Source organism: Manacus candei, unplaced genomic scaffold (assembly GCF_025592945.1).
Source record: "Manacus candei isolate 608988 ecotype Guabito, Panama unplaced genomic scaffold, ASM2559294v1 h1tg000046l, whole genome shotgun sequence".
In the NCBI taxonomy this organism is placed as follows: domain Eukaryota; kingdom Metazoa; phylum Chordata; class Aves; order Passeriformes; family Pipridae; genus Manacus; species Manacus candei.
Window position 1 is genome coordinate 3,548,231 of NW_026138094.1, and position 21,767 is coordinate 3,569,997.

The window sequence follows — 21,767 nt, forward strand, 5'->3', positions numbered from 1 at the left end:
TCTAATTTATTTGGATTTGTAATCTGTAAATGCAGTTTGCTGAACATAAATCAGCAGCAAACATGCACATCTTGAATTCCTTTTAGGATGTTACAGTTCATGTACCCAGCTGACTATCCTTCAGCCAGTTAAACCACTACAAGCAAGGGGTGATGACCTCTGGTTGGAAGAGGGAGTCTCTCACATGGTCTTTGTTGCCAAGAAAGTGTTTGTGTGATAAACAAACTGAGCTGAGATAAACAAACCAGCTCTATTTTTGCATCCTGCTGTGATATGTTTGACTGCATCCAAAATGACAAGTAAACTCTGTTTGGGCTACCATGGTTTTTCATCTTTCTAGCTACAATTGTAACAATTCTCACTGTAGTATTTTTTCTTTTTTTTCTTTTTTGTTTCTTGTAGTCACTCAAGGGAGATCTTGCCACATGTTTGACCTTTAATGAGGTGGAGAAGAAATCCTTTGATTCTCAAAAAAAAAGCCTTGCTGCAGAAAATCAGCACTTAAGAGAATCTCTAGAGAAGGAAGAAAAAGCTTTGGCCTCACTTCAGGAAGAATTAAGGAAGCTAAGACAACAAATTAGAAACTTAGAAGATAAAGGCACTAGCACTGAATCTATTGTAATGGAAAATCAGAAACTAAGGGAACATTTGGAAGAGGAAAAGCAAAGAAACAACAATTTTCTCAGGCAAAAGGAAACACTCTTTGCAGAGGCACAGATGTTAAGGCGAGAACTGGACAAAGAACGTCATGTTACAGAAGCTCTGAAAAAAGAACTGGAACAGTTAAGTTCTCGTCAAACACCTGACAGTGCTGATGATGATGATGATGATGATACATTAAGAGAAAATCAGGAAATAGAAACTCTACGAGGAAGACTAATAGAACTAGAGAAAAAGCTGAACTTCGAGCAACAACGCTCTGATTTGTGGGAGAAGCTGTATGTTGAAGCAAAAGACCAAACTGAAAAACAAGAAATTTTTAATGAAAATGGACAAAAGAAAGGTGCTAAAGGGCAAAGTAAGACTAGAAAGAAATCAAAGGAGACATTTTTTGGTTCGGTTAAAGAAACTTTTGATGCTATGAAAAATTCCACGAAAGAGTTTGTAAGACACCATAAAGAAAAGATTAAGCAGGCTAAAGAAGCAGTGAAAGAAAACTTGAAAAAATTCACTGATTCTGTAAAGTCTACATTCAGACACTTCAAAGACAGCACAAAAAACATCTTTGATGAAAAGAAGTCATCAAATGATAAAAGATACGAGGCACACAAGAAAGCTCGAACTTTTTACCGAGACCATAACTCCTATGAGAATCAGAAGCACACACATTACAGGGGACCCAACATGCCAAAAGATTTCAAAAGTGGAAGAAAACATCATTTTACAACATTTGAAAAAGATGCAGATTCTCAGAAATGTCTCAGTGATGACGTGTGTAATAGAAAACACCACTTTGTCCCCAAGGGCTGCTCTGGTATTTTTGAATGTGCTCATCAGGAATTCATCGGTCTCTTTAACAGAGTATCGGATCCTATCAGGGTGGATGAATTTAACCGGCTAATGAAGAAGTATTTGCAACAAGTTGTACATAACTTTCATCACTGGAGAGAACTAGAAAATTTCATCAATAAGTTTTTTCATAATGGGTTATTTATACATGACCAGATGCTGTTCACTGATTTTGTCAATGATGTCAAGGATTACCTGGAAGATATGAAGGAATACCAGAGTAATAATGAGAAGGTTTTTGAGGATTTGGACAAATACGTCTACAGATACTACTTTCATTATGATAATTCACCCCAGTATGGACCCAGGTGTGTTTCTGTGTTTCCTGAACTTGATAACACAATGAATTAGTTTTTGTAAAGACAAGCAGTCTCCTTGTTCTAATAGATGCTCTTCAGGAGGGTAGATAGATAGACATAGACACTAGAAGACTTTCTGAAGGACTCGGTGGAAATACTTAATTGTGTTACATAAAGTGGATCTGTAGTACCTTACATATAAATTTTGTGTGTGTAAATAGCACAATCTAATATTTCTGCTGGGTTCTTTAGAAAACAGTGTAACTGTCAGTAGGATTTCCTTAGACTGAACAGCTCTCATTGCCTGCCTGATGGAATGAATAACTGTCTTGGAGGGAGCATTAACTAGGACTTTATTGTTGTCCTTCCCTGAATGAGGTTTTTGAATATATTTGAGCAGTCTGAGTCCTGTTCTGACAGGTATATTCCCTGTTGGCTTTTCAGGAATTTCACTACTCTTGTAGCTTAGTCTGTAGGCCCAGAGCAGAGTTCATCACAGAGCATCCTGTGTAACTTTCCTGTATCTAAAGGTATTCTCAGGGCTTCTACAGGGCACTTGTGGTGTGCAGCTGATACATGTGGTGGACTGTTAGTCCTGCAGACACTTTGGTGAAAGCAGGTTTAGCAAGCAGCCTTAGTATACTGTGTGGAACTTGTCTTTTCTGGACTACTTATTAAAAGCCACATAAAATATATACTTAACATTTGTCTTACAAAATTGGCTATATAGTCCTTTGTGCTAGTGTTTATTCTGATCAGGTAAGAACAAATGCAATGTATAAACTCATTTATAATACATGAGAAGTTGTCCTTGTAGCCATAACAAACCTTTTGTTGTGTTGGTATTTAGTGCAAAGCGTATTTACTATTTAGGTCAAGGTGCAGTTCTTCAGTCAGGTTTCTCTTTTGTGTTTGTATTGCTTATTAATTCATGCATTTCATTGCAGCTGGAAGTCTGAATTATTAAATACTTTGAGGTTTCTAAATATTATGAGGTAGTACTTTCTCCTGTAGAAAGTTGAACCATGAGGATGATAATCCCATTATCAGCTACCAAGTAGCCTTTTTAATATGTAGTTTTGGCAAATGTATATTTGTTATGTTTTTATTTACAGTCCAAATACATATTCCTAATTTATTATTAAAAAGAACTTTAATTTTTAATTAAATACTTAGTTTTTTGAGAATTTATTTTAGATTGCAGAAAAACAACGGCAAATTCATTTACTGATAGTATTATACAAAAGTTTGTGTGATGAAAATATTCTTGATTTAACTTTGCAGAAGGCTAGAAACAGTAGTCATATGGTAACAGCCTGTAGGGTAATGGGACTGTTTGCATAAAAAAACTGCAACAGATGAGCAGCAGTGTTTTGCCAGTGCTCTCTCCCTCTGTATAAATGTACTTACTGTACATGAAAACCTCTGAAGTGTCCATCTTTACTCAAAGCATCCTTTCCTAAGTGCCTGTAAAGTTTTCATTATTTCTGTAGAACAGAGTGTAAGAGAGTAACTGAAAAGTAGATTGAGACCTCACAAGCCATCACAGTAGGAATAATCAAATAGGTGTTTACCTGGCTTTATTCTAAAAAGGTCTTTGGGCAACCAACTGCAGAGCATTTTTATTTTTAGAAAACATTTCTTTTATGTATACTGCTTTATTGGTGATTTAAACAAGCAAATCCCTCACACATGCTGCTTACAAGAGAAAGGACTGCTTAGTACTGATTTTGTTTTCAGTCAACCTCTGCATGTTAAAAGCTGCTCTTGGCAATGTAATTGTGTTTCAAAATGCTTTTAGATAGATGCTTTCATAAGAGTAGTAATAAGCTTTTGTTTACTCCTTGCAGTCGACCTAAAAGACCTTCTTTTACACAAACTGAAAATTCCAGACATGAAAAACAAGCTCAGAAGTACCATCACCGTAATAAAAGAGAAGGTAAATGGCATAAACATGGTCGCACTAATGGAAGACACATGGCAAACCTTGAAATAGAATTGGGGCAACTACCCTTTGATCCAAAATATTGAGTAATTTATTGTAAAAATAAGATTAGAATTCACATCCTCTCTGGAAACTAATCGTTTTTCAACAAAGCAGCAAGATGCAAGTTTTTTTTTCTGAATAATTTGATTTTTACACATTTTTGTTAACAGGCAGAAGTCAAGCTTTCTAATTTGCATATTCTGTACCGTTGCTTTAACTGTTCTTTGGAAGTGATGATAGTTTGGGTGCCAGCAGTATTGTTGCAGAAGCTAGGCATGCAATGACTTGTGTATGAAAAATATGCTTAATTGCATTCCAGTAGCGTAGATGATGCTTGAACCATGCATAATGTACCAACTATTAACTCCAATGTTTGATATACTAACTTCATCTCATCCTTCAAAAAATAAGTCTACATTGTGGTAATGTATTTGTTAGTGTTTGTAACCTTATATTTGCTTCCTGTCTTCGGGGGGTGGTTCCAGAGCCTATTGAATTGTGAAGAATTTGCTGTGCTGCATTCTAATCAGCTTGCTGATTTAAACACTTGAAATGTCTTGCATATCTGCATATTGTAGAAGAAAAATAAAGAGACATTGTGGGTAAAAGTCTTTATTTATAAAACAAACTTAGCATAGCTGTACAGTTCTATAAAAATGGTCCAATCTTGTCTATTTTTTAATTGTGTAAGTATTTATATGGTAACTTTGGTCTTCCCAATGTTTTCTAGTGTTGTAAGGTAGGTCAGCAACCCCACCCTGCCCTGTTGCTGCTGAAGTTGCCTTTGGGAGGGGGTTTCTGTGTTTCCAGACAGCCAGTGGCTGCCTGATCAGAATTCCCATTCAACTTACCCAGTTTCAGACTCACTACTCTCTCCTTTCTGCAGTATGAGATCTTCTAAGCACAGTTACTGCTGTGCAAAACTGATCTCATTAGCTCTCAGTTCTAGAAACTCTTCAGGTATGATTCATTTTGGCTTTTCTCCTGTAAACAAAGATGTGGCTTCCAACTCGTCCTTGAGGCACATGAGTATGAAAGACAGTGGCTGCTTTCTCATAGCCCCTTACAGCTAGAAATGGTGATATTTCCTGTGAACAAACACACATCAGTTTACAGTCAGAAAGTGCAGTTGGGAGCATAAGAACCAAAGTCTTCTGGAAGCCATCAGTTCAACTGTCCCTGGGAAGCTTTATCCTTTATTTTAGGAAAGCCTGCTAGGAAAAGAAGTACCTATCCTGTTTGATCCTGTCCGGAGTGGATATTCACCAGACACCACTGTTTGAGTGCATGGACTTCATTAAAGACTTGAGAGGGTAAAAGGTACTGTGACTGCAGGCATTTTTGCTTTTCACTGTTGCTTAAAAGTGCAAGGTCTGGGAACAGATGGCACATTTATTTTAATATGGATTGAGGAGAATTCCATAAAACATTACTTTGTGGCATGAATTCTCACAGAGGAGAGGGCATATATGAACATGAAGTGTATATCACTGGAGTGGTATCAATACCCCATGTGCTAGAGGGTTCAATTTTAATTTAAGCTGTGTTTTATTAAAAAGTTGTGGACAATAATGTTCAAAAATCTTAACTACAACTCTTCTCTAATTTATTTTGTATCCTCAAAAGTAGCTTATTTCATCTTGCAGTTACCATACCTGTTCTAGCACATTGAAGAGGATCAAGTGACTGGGTAATAATGTGTCATTGTAAAACTCCTTATTGAGCCAGCCAAGTGGATTAGAGTAAAACACATCTGCTTCATCAATATAGTTCTCATTGCCAGTTAGGTCTGGGGGACACTGAAGGAATCTCATTTTTAGAGGACAGTGAACGTGACTAGGGAAAAAAACAAAAACATGTTTCATGATAAACTGATCAGTATCTAAGATTTGAAATAACTCATCACTTTAAAAGACACCTCAGTCAAACCCAAAATTGATTAGGTTCTTTTCCTCTCAATCATATTTTCTTCCCTTCAGTACTTCATACGAAAGCAAAGTAGAACAAGCAGATTCAGCTCCAAATTGCTGTGACTTTGTTGTTTGCAGTTCAGAGAAATTTTATCGTAATAAAAATACCATCTGCACAACATCAGTTTCTTAAAAAGATACTTTTCCATATCAGCTTCACTTTAACGTTTTGTTTATTTGCCAGGATCTACTGCACAAGCTTTTGGAATAGTGATCTCAGTCACTGTAACTGTATTTCTTTACTGCCTAGCAGCAGAAGTAAATGTAAAATTAATACAGTTTGATTGTAACAATTAGTACCATAATGAAGCAGTGTGATGTACTTGGAGAAGTCATTAGATTAACTGCATATCCTCATACAAAGCTATTACAAAAATGAATAAAGCTCAGATGCTGGATTTTATTCTGTGGTATAAACATTTGGCTTATGTCCCCTATTTGTTCTGTATTAACTGCATGAAAAATCAAAACTCTTCCTGTAAACATTTATCTTTCTCAATTAAGCTTTAGAAAAAGAAATCTTAATTTCTGATAAAGTGTATGGATTTTAATATAGTGCACTGTTAACTCTTTCAATACCTGTAAAGTGGAGTAGAGTGGCACGGCATCATGATGAAGACGAAGGTTTGTGACTGGTCAGAGTTATGACAGAGTTGCTGTATGTGACTCATAACATCCAGAGTGCCTCGCTGGTGAATCAAGCCTGTGTACAGGGCTGGGAGCAGATTGGATAAGAGCAGGAAGCTTATTGCAGATTTCTTCCATGCTTTCAGGTGTTTCAAAGAATATCCTGTAGAAACATTTGAGTAAGTTTGGGAGATAAGGAAGTACTAAAGTTTCACACATTTTTGAAAGTACCATAATATACTGGCAAACCATTGCTCAGTCAATAACAGTACTTTGCTTTCAGATACTTTACTACAGTGTTCTTTGAGTCTTTACTCTTTGAATGGAAATTCAAAGGTTAGACTTTGCCCTTTTCAACTCTTGGATTTAACAGGGTAAATCTTAAGCCCACACCTGTCTTCTGAAGTACAGAAATACTATTTTCAAACCAGTGCTTTGTCTCTTTAGACTTTAGAATTTAGTTTCTTATAGTGAAAAACAGTCCATTCAATATGGATGAATGGCATGTGGCAACTTACTGCTGTGTTCTGATTCACGCATGTCTGAGTAGAGCCAGAATAAATGGTGCCTACATGTACATGGCTGTGTATTCTTTTTCTCCAAAATGCTGAAAGCTACAGCATTCCCTTCCTGTTATTAAATTTTGAGCTACTGTCCTTGGAAGAGCACACTCCTCCATTTTTTCCCATCTCCCATTGCTGCCCCTTTCCCCCCACTTTTCTTGAAGGAGCTAATAATGGGAGAAGATGTTTCTCCTGGTGGGAGATCACTGCAGAAACGTGTTTCTCACAACCACAACTTAGATGAACATGGCACAGACAACAGCTTCGTGTTGCAGCCAGTCTGGAAACTCTTATTAAGTCATGTGCTTGTCAGCATCAGGAGATAAAAATATTTTACATAGCTTTGTGACTACCTGTACTGAATCACAAGAAACAAGCTACAGTAGGCCTGCTCCAGAAGTCAGTAACAAGCAAATTAAATTAGTCTTCACTTGGTCTGTTTTAACAAATTGTTTTTATCTTGGTTGAAAACAAAGTCCACAAATAAGTTTGTGGTTTAAATGAAAGTGGAAACATTCTATTAGAGGCATTTTGAGGGTTTTTTATTGCTTTTGTCAAATGCTCTGAGCTTATATTTGTGTGCTCGGAAATTACTTTGAAATTCATGTGGGTTTTTTTTTCTGCTTTTATTTATAATGTTTTGAGCAATTAAGACCTTTTTGTAACCACTGAATTAACAGAAGTAACTTTTGTATTTTTTTCTTTACTAAAGTATCCAAACATGATAAGGAGTTCTAAATAAATTGTATCAAGACCCTTGCAGACATGAAGGTTAAGAGGGATATTAACAATAAATAGTGGTTTGATTGGAATTGTTCTGCATGTGAAGTAGAACAGGTTCATCTTGCTGCTCTTGAACTAAGACAAGACTTATTACATATTTGATCTCAGCAGAGAGCAAAATTATTGAAATAAGATTTACTTTTGTTTAGACTAGCAAAACAGGTTAAAGAAAATTACAGTGTTCAGCAATTCATCAGTTTTGAACTTGAATTTGAACCAAAGCTATACATCTTCATGTTCCAGAAGTTTTAATCTTTCCTTTGTAACATCTGAATCTAGAAAAGGGTTATTTTACTTTTTTAGTATTTTAATTTTTTTGTTGCATAATTAAAGGCATTTCTCAGGCATATTGGAAAGAACTGTGTGGAAAAATACTACAAAGGAGCCCGGGAACAAGATTTCACTGTAAGGTAGTGCTGAAAAGTTAGGAGTCACTGACACAACTGTCATATTTTTGCAGGCAGTACTTTTATCCATGCTAAGGATTCTCCACCTGTGTTATTGCTCTTCCTCATCTTTCCCCCCCCTATTTTTGCTAGCTGTAAGAAAAGGTTAGGCTAGTTCTAAGAATCCTTTCTCAAATACCTACATTGACTATTAACGGTCTCTCTTTGGGTAAAAATTGTATACAGGTAAGGTTGCAAGACATTTAAAACCAATGCTTACCACAAAAAAACATGCAGAATGGCAGTACTGGATAGATGAATCTGAATTCCTTGTGGCTCAGTGTGCTGGAATAAAACATACAATACTACATCAAGAACCTTAAATGCATCAGTTCTCTAAGTGCACATTTGTATTTAGGAAGTAACAGTCACCTCTGCTAATACAACTTTACACTGTTTCCCATGTCAGCTTTTGGGGATTATTGCAAAACTTGTATCATGGGAAACAAACAGGTTCTTACAAGACTAAGGGAGGTTAAAAAGTCCTAAACCCAACAGAGCTACATCCAGTTTTGAGCTGGAGTGTAAGAAGAAATGGCATTTCTGGTCTTGCTACTATTTTGCTGCATCCTGTTACTACTGTAGTCTAATACCATTTATTGTTTAGTATTTATTTACTCTATTTTTTCTTGTCTGACAGTGTCTCTCTTGTTTAATCTACAGCTAATTCTGATGCTTTAGAAAAAGCTTACCTTGTACTTCTCAGCTTAAGATGAGAAATACATAAGGCATGCCTTATGATAGTCAAGAGCTGTGTGTAGACTTGGGAATGGAGTAAGTTTTAGAGGCCTAAGAACCTCTTATCTTATTGGAGATGTACTAAACAACCAATGAAATGGTGTTTTCATTAACAGACATCTAGTAAACACAGTATCCTAATTAGTTCTGCTGTTGCTTAAACACCTGCTAGGTGATTGAGTATTGGTTTGGGTTTTTTTCTCTTTCGTTTTTCATTGCAGTTCATGCTGAATTATTTTATTCTTTAAGGGTCTAATCAATTCTAAAAATACATGTTTAGTAACTGTACAACAAGTAGTATTACATAAAATTCTAGGAATTGTTCTATAATTGACTGCATTTCTTGGAGTGTTTGAATAGTTTAGTTTCTATCACTTAACCCAAATACTATGCTTATTTGTTCTGGAGAGGACTTGACCCTTCAAAAGAACACAACAGTAAGAGGTAGTAGTTTCATTTAGGAGAAATTACCTGTACACCACCACTGTCCAGATCACAGCCGTTAGAAAGATGCGGTATCTTTTTGGTGCCAGCACACAGCCATGAATAAAGAAAGGCAGGTGGGCACCCAGGATGACTGGCAGTCCCTGAGTGAAGTACCAGTGCCAAGGATGAGATCCATAAAATGTTCCTAAATTCTGCAGCACATTGAATTTCAAGAAGTTCAGCTGAACCAGTACCCACTGGGAGATGGGGAAGAGTTAAATACAAATCCAAAGTCAAAACCAACAGCTACATTCAATTACACTGGTCTTAAATGATACAGTGTTTTCATTCACACTTTGGGTTTTTTTTTTCCTCTTAAGATTCATCATGGACTTCCTATATTCAGCAATTAAACACAGAAGTGTGTAAGTTTGTTGGTAACTCTTGATAGCTGAACATACTGATTTATGTAACAGTCCATCATTTGAAATAACTGCAAAGCCCGTGTTTTTAAGGGTTTGTGGCTTGGGATATATGTAGAAATCAGAGGGCAGGCACTGTCACAGAAACAAGTCAGAGAGTCTGAAACATCCATTAATGTTAAAATACTAAACCCCAGCCTTCTTCTTATAAGTCAAGTTTAAAACAGCTTACCTCACCAAAAAACACACGGTCAATTATTAAAGAGGTTCCTACTGTGACCAATCTGCAAAAATGGAAAGTTCGTTGCACTGATATTGCCTGAATTGCTTTTGTATCTTCTCCAGATAGTTGTCAAAACTCCCTGATTCCTAATATTTTTGAGATTGTCCATACTTGTGGCCATTTTACAGGGGCTACTTGTTATCACCCGGTATCCTTGGCACAATCCCAGATTAAGGTGGAGTGCTGTTCATTGTCTCACCCTCATGAAATCTTTCCTAGTGCTATTTTGCAGAATATAAATCAACTTAAAGGAAACATGCCCCTTCTTTTGCAAAAAGATGCTGTTTGTTCCCTTGTTTTTTTAGATGGAATCAGCTTTTTGGAGTTGTCTGCCTTTGCAGTGGTAAAACCAATCTTAAAATGTAGCTGTGCAGAGTCACAGTTTAAATTCAGAAAGAACTTACCCAACTGGAATGCAGTTTTTTAGGATAAGGTCTGCTTTCCTCTGTTCTTGCAAAAAATGACTGAAGACCAAAGGCATCCATGGGATAACAGCAGTGGGACGAATAACAATTGCAAGTGCTACCAAAGCTAAATATTTGCAACTAGAAGGAAGAACATAAAAAACCCAGAAGCTTGGCAAAAGGTTTGGTCAATTCTTTTACAGACAGTGACATTTCAACAACTGAAATACTGTCATGTCTCTGGCCAAAAGGGTTTCATACTACAGTTAACTTTGATTCTCTCAGTGCAGATACTCAGTTTTACTTGGAAGGCTGGAACTATAGAATTGCTTTATTAGCAATGGAGCTGCTAATTTGAAGCACATACTTGCTTTAAAATAGATGGCTGGTAAAGAAAGTTGTGACCACACATTCACCTATATCTGAACCCCAACAAAGCTTTTGTTATCTTTTCCCAAGTTACCTCATATTCCAGTTGTTTAAAATAAAGCTTCCCATAAAGTCATAGTTTGCATAAGGAAACTGGGGAATAGTTAATTTTACATACAAGCTATAACATGACCTCAAAAAAATCTTTAGAGGAAATACTGTAATGTTCCTTCCATGAGATAGGGCTCCTGCTACGTGAATGAGGTGGCTTTGGTTGCTTTAGATTTTAAGATAAAAGTTAGCATTTTAAACAATATCATCCCAAGCCAGAATTGATCAGTAATGTTAGGAGAAAGTTTCTCACCTGTTTCCCATCTTGGAACCTTTTATTGGATAGTATGAAAGAGCAAAAATGGTAAGAATAGTTTCCATGGTGTTTGTGAGAGTTCTGGTACAGGAATACCATGTAAACCAGGAACACAGTTGGCAGAAGAACTGGAAATAATTATGAACAACATGTTAAAACAGGTTCACCTAAATGAAGGTGGTAATTCTTCAAGGTATGACTTATCACTTTGCTGTTGTTTACATTGCAAAACCAGTGTTTATTAACATGCATATTTCGGTAAAGGCTGTGACTCACCACACACTTTGCTGTTTCTGCATTTTCAAGGTGTTGTACTAGTGAGTAAAGCTTCACATCAGCAAAAGCAGCCAGCACTGCCTGAGCAAGCCTAGGGACCCAGATCTGTGTAAGCAGAGAGAAAACTGTACTCGCAACAAACCAAGTTAAATTCCAAGTTCTAAGAGAGGACTACTGAATTAGTGAACGACTGTTCAGGTATGGAAATAGTGATTAGTGAATATTCTCTCTAGATTTTTACGATTTTAAAAAAGAAAGGGTCCTTGGGTAGGACTAGTATTTCTGCCAAAACAGAGAATGTCTTAAGTTCAACTGAAAACATTCAGAGATGGAAAGTAGAATTCTTTGCCATTCATCTCCAATAGAAACCAAAGGGGCTGGTATTGGTTAGTTGTTGTTAGTGAGTTTAGTACAAATATATATTGTTAAACGCTTAGGCAAACTGAACCATTTAGCAATTATGATGCAGTGGCAAACCCTATCAGTCTGAAACTCCAGGAGATTGATGGAGGCCAAGAATAATCCTCTGCAGTTGCAGGCATCAGTGCTGTGACTGGGGATCTATGAGTGAGTTCTGCCTCCACGGGAAACACGTGCTCACTCATCTCTAGTTGCCAGATTCAAGGCTCTGCATTTCACCTGGACAATGATAAAAATACTCTGTGTTTAAATGCAATGCTTTTACTCACCAGCAGCTGCACATCATCCTTGCCCAGCAGCTGTAACGCTTTGTAAATGCTTGCAAAGATCAGAGGGTACGTGTAACCCCTTAAGCTATTTGCCCATTCCCAAGTCAGGTAACCATAATTATGAATATTAAGGATCACGAACAATTGAAACGAAAAGCTTCACTCGAGCTGTCCCGGTCGAGACATTTCCTTTCGGGCCAGAAGCGGTGGGGTATTTACTGCTGGTCAAGCCAACACTTCACTGCCGCGGAAACCTGTCCCCGAGCCTGGAAACCTGTCCCCGAGCCTGGAAACCTGTCCCCGAGCTCTCCCCCGCTCCCAGCACCGCGGGGGCCGCGTCCCCTCCGTCCCGCGGGGAACGATGCCGGGAGCGCGGAGGCCGCGGCCCGCGAAGGATATTTGAAGACCATGCGATGCGCCACCTCCAGCGACTGCCAGTACTCGTCCGGGACGAAGCTGGTCCGGACGAGGACGCAGTTGAGCGCCCGCAGCGCCACGGCGAGCGCCAGCAGCGGTGCGGGCGCGGCGACACCTGCGGGGAGAGGCTGGTCCGTCACGGGTCCCTCCGGGGCCGCGCCCCGTCCCTCCCCTCCCCGCCCGGCCCCGCTTACCGGCGCCTCGCTGCGCGGCGGCCCCGCCGGGGTTGCCGTACAGCACCGAGCGGCGCTTGCGGAGCCGCACCGCCTCCGGCATCGGGGCGGGAGCCTCGCTCCGCCGGGCATGCGCGACCGGGGGCGGGACAGCGCCACCACTTCCGTCCGGTCACCGCAGGCGGCGGGGCCGGCGCTCCGAGGTGTCCCGCGGTTCAGGTGAGGGCCGCGGCCCGCTGTGTGTGTCCGTGCCGGGGCGGAGCTGCCCGTGCCCGCTCGCTGTCCCCGCGCTCTCCGCTGTCCCCGCGGTCCCCGGGCCGGAGGAGCCGCCGCGGCGCCCCGGCAGCGTGTCCGTGAGCACCGCCGGCCATGTGGGGGCGGCTGCCGCCGCAGCACGTGGCCGTGGCCGTGGCGCTCGGCGTGGCCAGCGGGCTCTACATCTACGGCCCGCTCTTCCAGCCGCCCCCGGGCCCGCACACGCCCGAGGGCACCGCGGGGCCGCCGCCGGCAGCCACGGCTGGCAAGAGGCCCTGAGGGGGCCGTGAGAGCCGCAGCGCCCCCCTGGCGCCGTGTCCGGGTCCCGCCTCGCAGCCCGAGCGCCGCCCGCCGATGGAGATGGAGCCGGGAACGGAGTCACCACGACCGTCGCCTGCCGGGGACTGTCCCTGCCGAGCGCCGCTGCAGCCCGGCCCCGCATGGAGCCATCCGCCTGCTGAACCTGTACCCGCGTCCGTGTGTGCTTGGTACCAGCCTTAAGGACGTGTTGGCCCGTGAATGTTGACATCTGTATAAAGTTATGAATGTCTGAAAGTGTGTCCTCACGTCTAAGTTAATATAGTAACTCCAGGGAACTGGAAAAAGAAAGGCATTGTTCTATAGTTGCATTTCATAGGTTTTCTTGAATTGCCTCTGATTTGACTCTTCAAGTGATAAATACCATCTTCATCTGCTTCTCACGGTTTCGGTTCTTAATATGTCAGCTGGGAATGCAGTTGTGGGGATGGCTGGGAAAGGAACTGCACCCAACGTTGTTGTCCTTAGCTTATAGTCATACCTGTCTGTATGTACATACACACGTGTACCACACGTGCACATACACTTCTTTAATTCCTGACAACGAGGCTGCATTGGCTGTTTAACAGATGTCTGCCTGAAAAACAGGTTATACTTGGAGAAGAGCCTCAGCATGTAGCTCAGAAGGACAGTATGACTCTTGCAGTAGGTATGGAGTAGTCTGACAGAACAGAATCTGAGACTCAGGGAAAGTAGATCAGTAGATATGTCAAAACTTCAGTAAATCTAAAAAGAAATCAAAACCAGCAGTTCTTGGGACAAACTTCTGTCAGGTTTTGGTTTTAACACAGAATCTTGTTTGGACAGCATGGGGGAAGAAATCCTTTCCTTGGATGTCTTTTTATTTTAAGTCAAGAACGATGTGATAGCGAGATGCAGTGGATAGACTTTATGGAAGCTGAGATGAGAGGACAGCGGTAGAAGGTGGACTGGGAGGTGCAGCTGAGTGCAGTAATTTTAGATTGGACATGACATTACACAGGTAGTGGCTTTAAACTGGGAGAGGGCAGGTTTAGATTAGATATTTGGAAGAAATTTTTTACAGCGAGGGTGGTGAGGCCCTGGCACAGTTGCCCAGAGAAGCTGTGGATGCCCCATCCCTGAAGGTGTTCAAGGCCAGGTTGGGTGGGCCTTGGAGCAACCTGGTCTAGTAAAAGATGTCTGCCCATGGTGGGGGGTGTTTGGAAAAAGATGCTCTTTTAAGTCCTTTCCAACCCAAACCATTCCATGATTCTATGCAGAAATGCCACAAAAGTTCTGTGCAAATACTACTGCAGTGAGTCCAGCAGCTTCCTTTATTTACAATACTACTGTATATTGAAAAGGTTATTTTGAAGAGGTGTAACTCAAGTCTAGTCACTTTTTTTGTAAGTATAATTGCTGGAATTGTCCATAAAGGTGGCAATTGATTTCGAAAAGGCTTAGGAAAGAGGGTATCTGGTGCAGATGGAAAGGGTTATTGATGCAACTGTGCTTGCTGGATTCTTGAGACTGCTGGATTTAAAGAGAGCGGAGAGGACTCTTGCCAGACAGGCAGCCAGCAGGCGGCAGGAAAAACTCACTAAACCCGCAGCGGTGGGCATTAACCAGGCACCGCGCATTTTCTCTCTAAAACCTGCTTTGCCTCTCATGAATTTTTATTAAAACGGCGCAAGATCTTCCAGAAAAGCGAGGCGGAGGAGAAGGGCTGAGCAGCCAGCCCGGTTAATGACAGACGAGCATCGCCGGCTCTGCCCCGGGGCCGCCCCCGCCCAGGTGCCCGCGGCGGGGGGAGCGGGGCCGGGACACGCCGGGGCGGTGCTGCCCGGCCCCCGCCCGCCCCTACCTCGGGCCTTACGGGAAGTGATGTTGCCTTGACGGAAAAGACACGGTTGCAGCCCGAAAAGGGGCAGGTGCGGCGGACGCGGCGCTGCGGGAGCCCCGGCGGCCGGGGGAGGTGAGCGGGGAGGAGGCAGCGCAGGGAGCGGGGAGGGGGTCGGGGGCTGCAGGGGGGCGGCTCCGCTGAAAGGGGTTAAAAATAGGGGTCTGGGGATGGGGGGGCTGGGCAGGGAACTCGGAGTACCGGGGCTCCACATCCCGCTCCTCCAAAGCAGCGCCCCGGGGGGCTTTAACAAAGGGAGGTAAAATCGTGAGCTAAAAGCGAAACGGCTGAAGCCTCGGCCTTTCGACTGCCCCGCATGTGCTGAGCTTCACAGCTGCTGCCGTGAACGCGGTGACACTAATCCCTCTCAGGCCTTCGCGTGTAGCAGCTGTAGGACCTGCAAGTTTCCCACTGCTACCGACGTGCCTTTCTTTTTTTTCACAAAAGAGAACTGGATGGCATGTCTGATTTAAATTTGAAAAAAAAAAAAAAGGCTTTAAAAATGGTAAGTCGTTGAGGAAGCAGTGTGCTTTATCTGCTTAGCCCGAACTTAAATCTTATATTTGAGTATCAGCAGATCTGTTGCTTCTGTCTGAACACTGCATGTTTGTCTGACAGGCTGCTTGCTGGGAAGGTCCAGAAGGTCTCCTCAGCCTGATTTGCAATGCTTGGGCTAAACTAAGGCTTTGATGATCTTGGATCTAAAGAAAACTAAGTCCATCAGAAAAGCATATTGTTTTTTCTAGCTCTGTAAGTAACTAGAGTACACTAATATATAAGAGGTATCTTTTTATGGTGGTAGCAAAATATAAAGGACATGCCTAGAACTGTCAAAACCACTCAATTTTTATCTCTTCTTGGAGATGCATCAGGAATATTTTGAGCTTTCTGGTCCTCAGACACTTTCCCTAATGGTTAGTGCTTATGAGTTTTTCATCAGGAAAACATATGGACATGTTTTGAGTTAGGAGTTCTGCTAGGTGTTACTGGCAAGGTGATGTTTTTCTATACTTAAAATTTTTATCAAAACTCTACAACATTTATTCTTGCTGCCTTTTCTTGGAAATTTAATCTTAGGTAGACATCTCCTCTCAGCCCTTCTTTCTCTTCATAGACTTTACTTCTGTGACTGTTCCAAGAATTTCCCAGCCAGGGAAAAGCATATAGTACAATATGCATTTCAAATGTTGATATGTAAATATAGGAGTAATATTTGTGATGCTAAATGGATGTCTCAAAAGCATGGTTAAAATGATGGATAAAAGAACAGCATGTTCCTGTGTTTCTTGTTCAGGGTTCTAATTTTACATCTACTTAATCTGTTGCACAAAGGAGTTTGGGAGAGGGGGTGTGCTACAACTTACACTGTTTTATTTTTACAGTTAATTAAATTTCTCATCAGCACGCAGATATCTAAAACCAGACTGTAAGTTTGTTTTCCTACTATCATTAAACATGGGAACACATTATTTTATCACTTGGCTACACATTTCCTTTTCTTTCAAAAAGAAGATAAGTTGAGATAAAAGAATTTTTAAGTAGCTTTTGGCTTTTACAGAAACAAGTATTAAAAGCAGTAATCCTTGTGTGCCTTTGAATTCCTGGTTGTTCTGTTACTGCCAAGTATCTGCTGTGCTGGTGCAGATCAACACCATTACTAAAAGCAGTTGGTCATAGTCAACAGAGGGGTAGTTAGAATTTAATTTAAAAACAGACAAAATTGGCAATAGATATGGACTATAAAGAATGACAGCTCTTTTTCCCCTGCTGATGTCTCAGCCAATAATTAAGTTGCATTTAAAATGTATTAAATGCATGATTTAAATAGTTAATCATCAAATGTTCCCTTCTCTATTAAAACTGCATTATTGTACTCCTCTGCATGCATGATCTGGCCCTGCAGAGGGTTACTTAGATACTTATAGCAAACCATGTGCTGGGCTGGGCATGTGCAGTGCTCAGGAAGTTCCTTTCGCTCCTCTTGCCTTGCAGATACCACTGATGCTGCAGATACAATCATGTTTACAGCATTGGCACCAAACATGGCTAAAACGTTGTTTCAGTACAGCATGGTTTGAGAAATCCTTACCTAAAAGGCAGCTTTTTATAGCAGAAACACATTTTTTTTCTATTTATACAAATATATTCCCAACCAGTTTTCTCTGGGAATAGCATCTGGTTATGAGATTTCTTTTCCTCGTTTCTTTTGTTCCTCCTCTTAATCAGAACTACATCCCTGTCAGAAGGCAGGACTAACTTGAATTACGTTAAATCAGCTGAGATCTTACCCTTTTATCTTCAGTGGAGGTAAAACCATAGTCCTAGACTTGACTTTCTTTCCTGGAACGTCCTTATATTGTTTAGTTATCATACATAATACAGCAGAATTTACTTTTGATTGTTGTAATAAGTAGTCTCAGTGCTTGTGATTTATTTTCCAATCTAATAAGCTTTGAAGATTAAGTTATGGCATATAGATTAAAATATGACATATAAGCTGCATAATTTTTTCCTGTGATGTTGATGTGGCTTCAAGGGGTTGAAAATGCTCTGGTAAATGTGACAGTTTTGCATAGTACCAGGTGGTGGAATCCTTTTCACAGACTGGCCAGCACTTTGGAGCTCACCTAACAAGTTCTTCAGTATTTTAAACTACTACAGGAAAAAAAGGCCTTGCTTTTATGACTCTGAAGATAATATCAAAGTGTAAACCAATGCATTGCTATTTCCCGGGTTTCCAAACCCATTTCCCATAGCTGTTCCCTTTCTTTCTGTCTGATACATTTACTGCTGTGAAATGGGTAAAAATAAAGCATGTTAGAAAAAGGCACTTCTGGAAGACAATGTGAAGACTGTTACTAAGGCAGCAAAGGGGCAGGAAGCAGCAATGAAGATGCAAACTTAGCAGGAGGAATACAGCTTTTTTAGAAAGCTGTGGTTTGCAGTGGACAAGAGAAGTTGGTATATATGTGATCAGTGTTTTTAAATTAAAAGCCAAATTTATGGGCACTTGCAAATAGTATTTTAAAAACAACGCTACACTTCTGCAGTAATTCTTTGTGTAAAGGCAATATGTGAACCTAAAGACTGTAAGGAGTATACATAGCTGAAATATTTTATATGCAAATAAACACTGGATGGGTTTAAGGACACTGCTATAAAGACCAAGTAGCTGATTCCAGACTAACGTTGGAGTTTGTCATTGCAGTTTTACAGCTGTGTACAGCTGTCAGTTTAAAAGGTGATGACAGGGTAAAGGAATAAATAGCAAAACAGATAAAACCTCTAAATCTTGAGTAATACTTAGTTTCAGGTAAAATGAGCTCCATGGGTGGAAGTAATGTCTTTTATTAGACCAGCTTATTTTGTTGGAAAGGGTGGGTAAGGCCCTTTCTGGTTTGAATTAGAAAGAGCAGAATGCAAGACAAAGCTGAAAACCATTGATACACTGTTTTTACAGTACTTTTATTAAGCATGTGTCGTTAGAAGGTGATGAAGGTTCTCTTGTGAGAAGTATTGTTGCTTTAAAGGCATCCTCCCATTTCTAATTAAACACTTCAAAGTGGCAGTGCTGTCCCAGGAGCTGCTGTACAGCCATGAAAGGGAACAGCATGTGCTCTCCAAAGTCAGCCCAGTCTCACTCTGAAGGCCTAGCTCATTATTTTCATAACTGTGGGATAGTTCATTTGGTCTCTTATCATTCAAAGAGCTGTAAGGAAAACAGTTGCTCTGTGGACTGAAAGGAAGAAAACAATTCTTTCCAGTAACATCCTTGGAGAACGGGAATATTTGGACTAGACTGAAGGCTGCTCTTAGTGATAAAGACTAATAATGCATGTATGTTGGGGAGGAGGAAAAGAAAAGCTGATTCCTTTTTATGATTAAAAAATGCAAGGTTTTTGTTTTTCTAGTGTGTCTCTGCCAGTCTTGCTGGTATAATCCCTGCTGGTAATTGCATGACTGTCACAGTGTGGTGGATTTTGAAAATTTCAGGATATCACTCAAAGCTAGTAATTTTAGGAGTTGCTCCTGCTGTGAAACTGTTTTGTGAGAGGTTTGCATGGGATGAATTGCTGTTAATTGCCAATGGTTGGTGCTTTCCAAGTCTGCTTTGAAGCCTAGCTAACATTTAGAATGTGGATTATAGCAAAAAGTAGGATAATTGGGGTCTTTTTGTGGTGGTTTGTTTTTTTTTTTTGATTGCAAAGGTTAATCAAAATTCTTCTCCTCCCGGTTGTTTTGTTCCAAACCAAACTTTATGCATGGCTGAATATGACCCAACATACAGGTATGAGGTTATGTTCTAGCCCTGCTGGTATCATCCATTTCCAGCAAAGTGTTTCTCATCCAGCACTTTCAGATCCTGTGTACATGCTCCACTGACTTTCTCCTCTAACAGTGATTCAACTTGACAGGTCTTTTCTGTTGGGGCATGAACTATCTGACTATACTTAATTTTTCCATATTTTTTCTTGCACTGGAATGGTGTCAGGATAGACATCTCTGTACAGAGATGGTGTCAACCAAGTTTGAAGATAGTACTGTCTGATTTGATTGTATTTCTTCTGAATTTGATAGCAACATTCTCATAATTTTAGTTTGGATAAATGTAGCCCTAAATTGGAGCTGTTAAAGTAGTATTTTTTTATGTTCTTTATCTATGAACTAGAAGAGGTGACTATAAATCTTTATTTGATAGTTTTCTAGAACTGTCAGTTTGGATATAGCCCCCAATGCCCAGGACAGGGCCTGAGATCCTGTTGTGTGTCAGTAGGGGCTGCAGAGCAGGCTTTGGAAGGCTTGTGAAAAGAACTGGCTGTAAAAGTAGAATCATGCTTTTTAGTAGGTTTTAAAACACAAGATCAACCCCTCCAGATTTGAACTGCTAATACAGTAAAACTCAACTCCTTTTTATTCTGTTCACTCTTAGTAATAGATGTGCTTAAATTTCATTTGCTTTTAAATAGGAAATGTCTTTAAATCCAACTTGAAAGTAAATGTAAAATTGAATGGCTGTCCCAGTATGTGCTGCAGCACGTACAACTTGGCCAGCTGGTGGGTGCCCCTTCCAGAACTGGAAAGCTGTAGTGCCAGGTTTCAGGAGAGGCAGACATCTGACTCTTTCCTTTATTCAGCTGCCAATTTTTCACAACATGTGTAGGAAGTACATATCTTTGTGGCTTCTTCCCCTCTGTAAAGGAGCATTAAGTGATCAGCAGATTCAAATGTTGGGGAGAAGGCAGAAATAACAGAAATTCAATGTCTCTGCCCCTCTGTAATAAGCTTTGTTTCCTTCAGAAACCAGGCTAAGAGGCATGTCCTCATTTCAGCTTTGGTTTTTGCATTGCAAATTTGGAGCTTTGCTCCAAGAAGTCCTTATTGCATTCATAATCTCCAGTGTGGTGTGTTGAGCCTTAGGGAATTTTTCTCCAGACTAGCGTCCTAAGGGATCTTGAAGAATGGGAGCAGTAGCATTTTTAGTAATTGGGAATCACACAGGGACAGAAACAGGGCCAGTGGGACTCAAAGACCTACTTTGGTAATGTACTCCAGAATCACCACATCTACAAGCCCACCCATTCCTCCTGCACACCCTGAAGGAAGGCAGATCAACCAGTCAGGTTAGTTCACCTAGGGAGGCACTATATAAATGGGAAAATGAAAGAGATCTAATGTTGATGATGCTCATGATTTAAGAAATGGTAGAGAAAAATATGTATCACAGGTGTTTAGTTAAGTTTCATGTGCTTCATTGCATGGAAGATCAAACAACAATACAGAAAAGCAATACTTTACTGTAGGTCAGAAGCAGCAGACTTCTTTGTCTGTCACACAGTGCACATAACAAGCCTTTCCATTTTTCCTCCTCCAAATTTGTAGTGGTAAAAAAACACTGCTGTCAACTTATGAGGAGAAGGAAGGACCACTTGCCTTAATAAGTAGATTTACAAAAGATGTGAACAGGGTCTTCTTGTACTGGAAAGAAAACCCAGCTCTGCTGAGGTGAGTTTGAAAAAGCAGTGTCTTTCACTTGGCAGTGACATGTTGGATCAGATAATGCCAAGAAAAAACACATATCAGTTAGGCTTTAAGCATGAATAAAAATATGAAAGAAACTTTCAAAACTATATTTATTACAGGAGTGTAAAGCAGTGAAAATCATTTCTAAGGAAGCTGTAGTGCACTCGTTCCTTTAAATTGGTAGACCAGCTTCCTGTAAAGCTTCTATGTTTTCTAATTAAAAAAATACACTTAGTCATCAACCCTTTTAAGTAGATAAAGATCACTGATCTAAAATGAGATCTGTAGCTCTTCAGAGTGAAGATAGAGACATCAGATTATTAGCATGTTTTTACAGTTTCTTACCCAAACAAGAGGCAGTGCTGTTCTAGGTGTTCTCTTCATGCAGTCAGGCACCCACTTCACAAATCTTATGAAATGTGAACTGATGTGAATCTCACAGAGGAGCTGTAGCATGTCTAGTAATTCATCCATCTTTAGGTTAAATACTCCTCTTTTGAGTACAGATTATGTAATTTGAATAGTGTGAATGTTGCCAAGATATTGTTTCCTACATGCAAAAGG

At 40.5% G+C, this 21,767-nt stretch overlaps 3 protein-coding genes across 15 annotated transcripts in view; 2 read left to right on the top strand and 1 right to left on the bottom strand.

Moving 5' to 3' along the window:
• Positions 1–5,383, top strand: part of CCPG1 (cell cycle progression 1) — a 22,182-nt gene extending 16,799 nt beyond the window's left edge. For 6 of the 7 annotated variants that reach the window (XM_051797199.1, XM_051797202.1, XM_051797204.1 and 3 more), the window contains 2 exons: positions 403–1,817; positions 3,659–4,444. In XM_051797199.1, coding sequence (XP_051653159.1) covers positions 403–1,817; positions 3,659–3,839 — 1,596 coding nt within the window. In that variant the 3' untranslated portion in view covers positions 3,840–4,444. Of the gene's footprint in view, positions 1–402; positions 1,818–3,658; positions 4,445–5,000 lie in introns of those variants that run through there. The other variant, XM_051797203.1, reaches the window with a different exon arrangement.
• PIGB (phosphatidylinositol glycan anchor biosynthesis class B) lies at positions 4,392–12,858 on the bottom strand. Of its 4 annotated transcripts, none has more exons than XM_051797208.1 (11): positions 12,558–12,759; positions 12,159–12,276; positions 11,470–11,574; positions 11,191–11,321; positions 10,458–10,598; positions 10,003–10,054; positions 9,394–9,605; positions 8,405–8,469; positions 6,345–6,555; positions 5,451–5,631; positions 4,392–4,883 (listed from the first exon to the last, which is right to left on the bottom strand). In XM_051797208.1, exons 1-11 carry the CDS (start codon positions 12,566–12,568, stop codon positions 4,752–4,754), a joined length of 1,359 nt encoding a protein of 452 aa, XP_051653168.1. In that variant the 5' UTR covers positions 12,569–12,759; the 3' UTR covers positions 4,392–4,751. The 4 variants fall into 4 exon arrangements, with proteins under 4 accessions (XP_051653168.1, XP_051653169.1, XP_051653170.1 ...); XM_051797209.1 differs by having other exon boundaries at positions 11,470–11,560; positions 12,558–12,706; XM_051797207.1 differs by lacking the exon at positions 4,392–4,883 and adding an exon at positions 12,770–12,858 and having other exon boundaries at positions 5,134–5,631; positions 12,558–12,690.
• Positions 12,859–12,879: 21 nt separating this feature from the next.
• The window catches only part of RAB27A (RAB27A, member RAS oncogene family), a 32,907-nt gene continuing 24,019 nt past the window's right edge, over positions 12,880–21,767 (top strand). The window contains exons 1-2 of one of the 4 annotated variants that reach the window (XM_051797219.1): positions 15,117–15,257; positions 15,801–15,932. The gene's annotated coding sequence lies outside the window, so the exon portion shown is untranslated. Of the gene's footprint in view, positions 12,968–15,116; positions 15,258–15,800; positions 15,933–21,767 lie in introns of those variants that run through there. The other 3 variants (XM_051797220.1, XM_051797217.1, XM_051797215.1) reach the window with 3 other exon arrangements.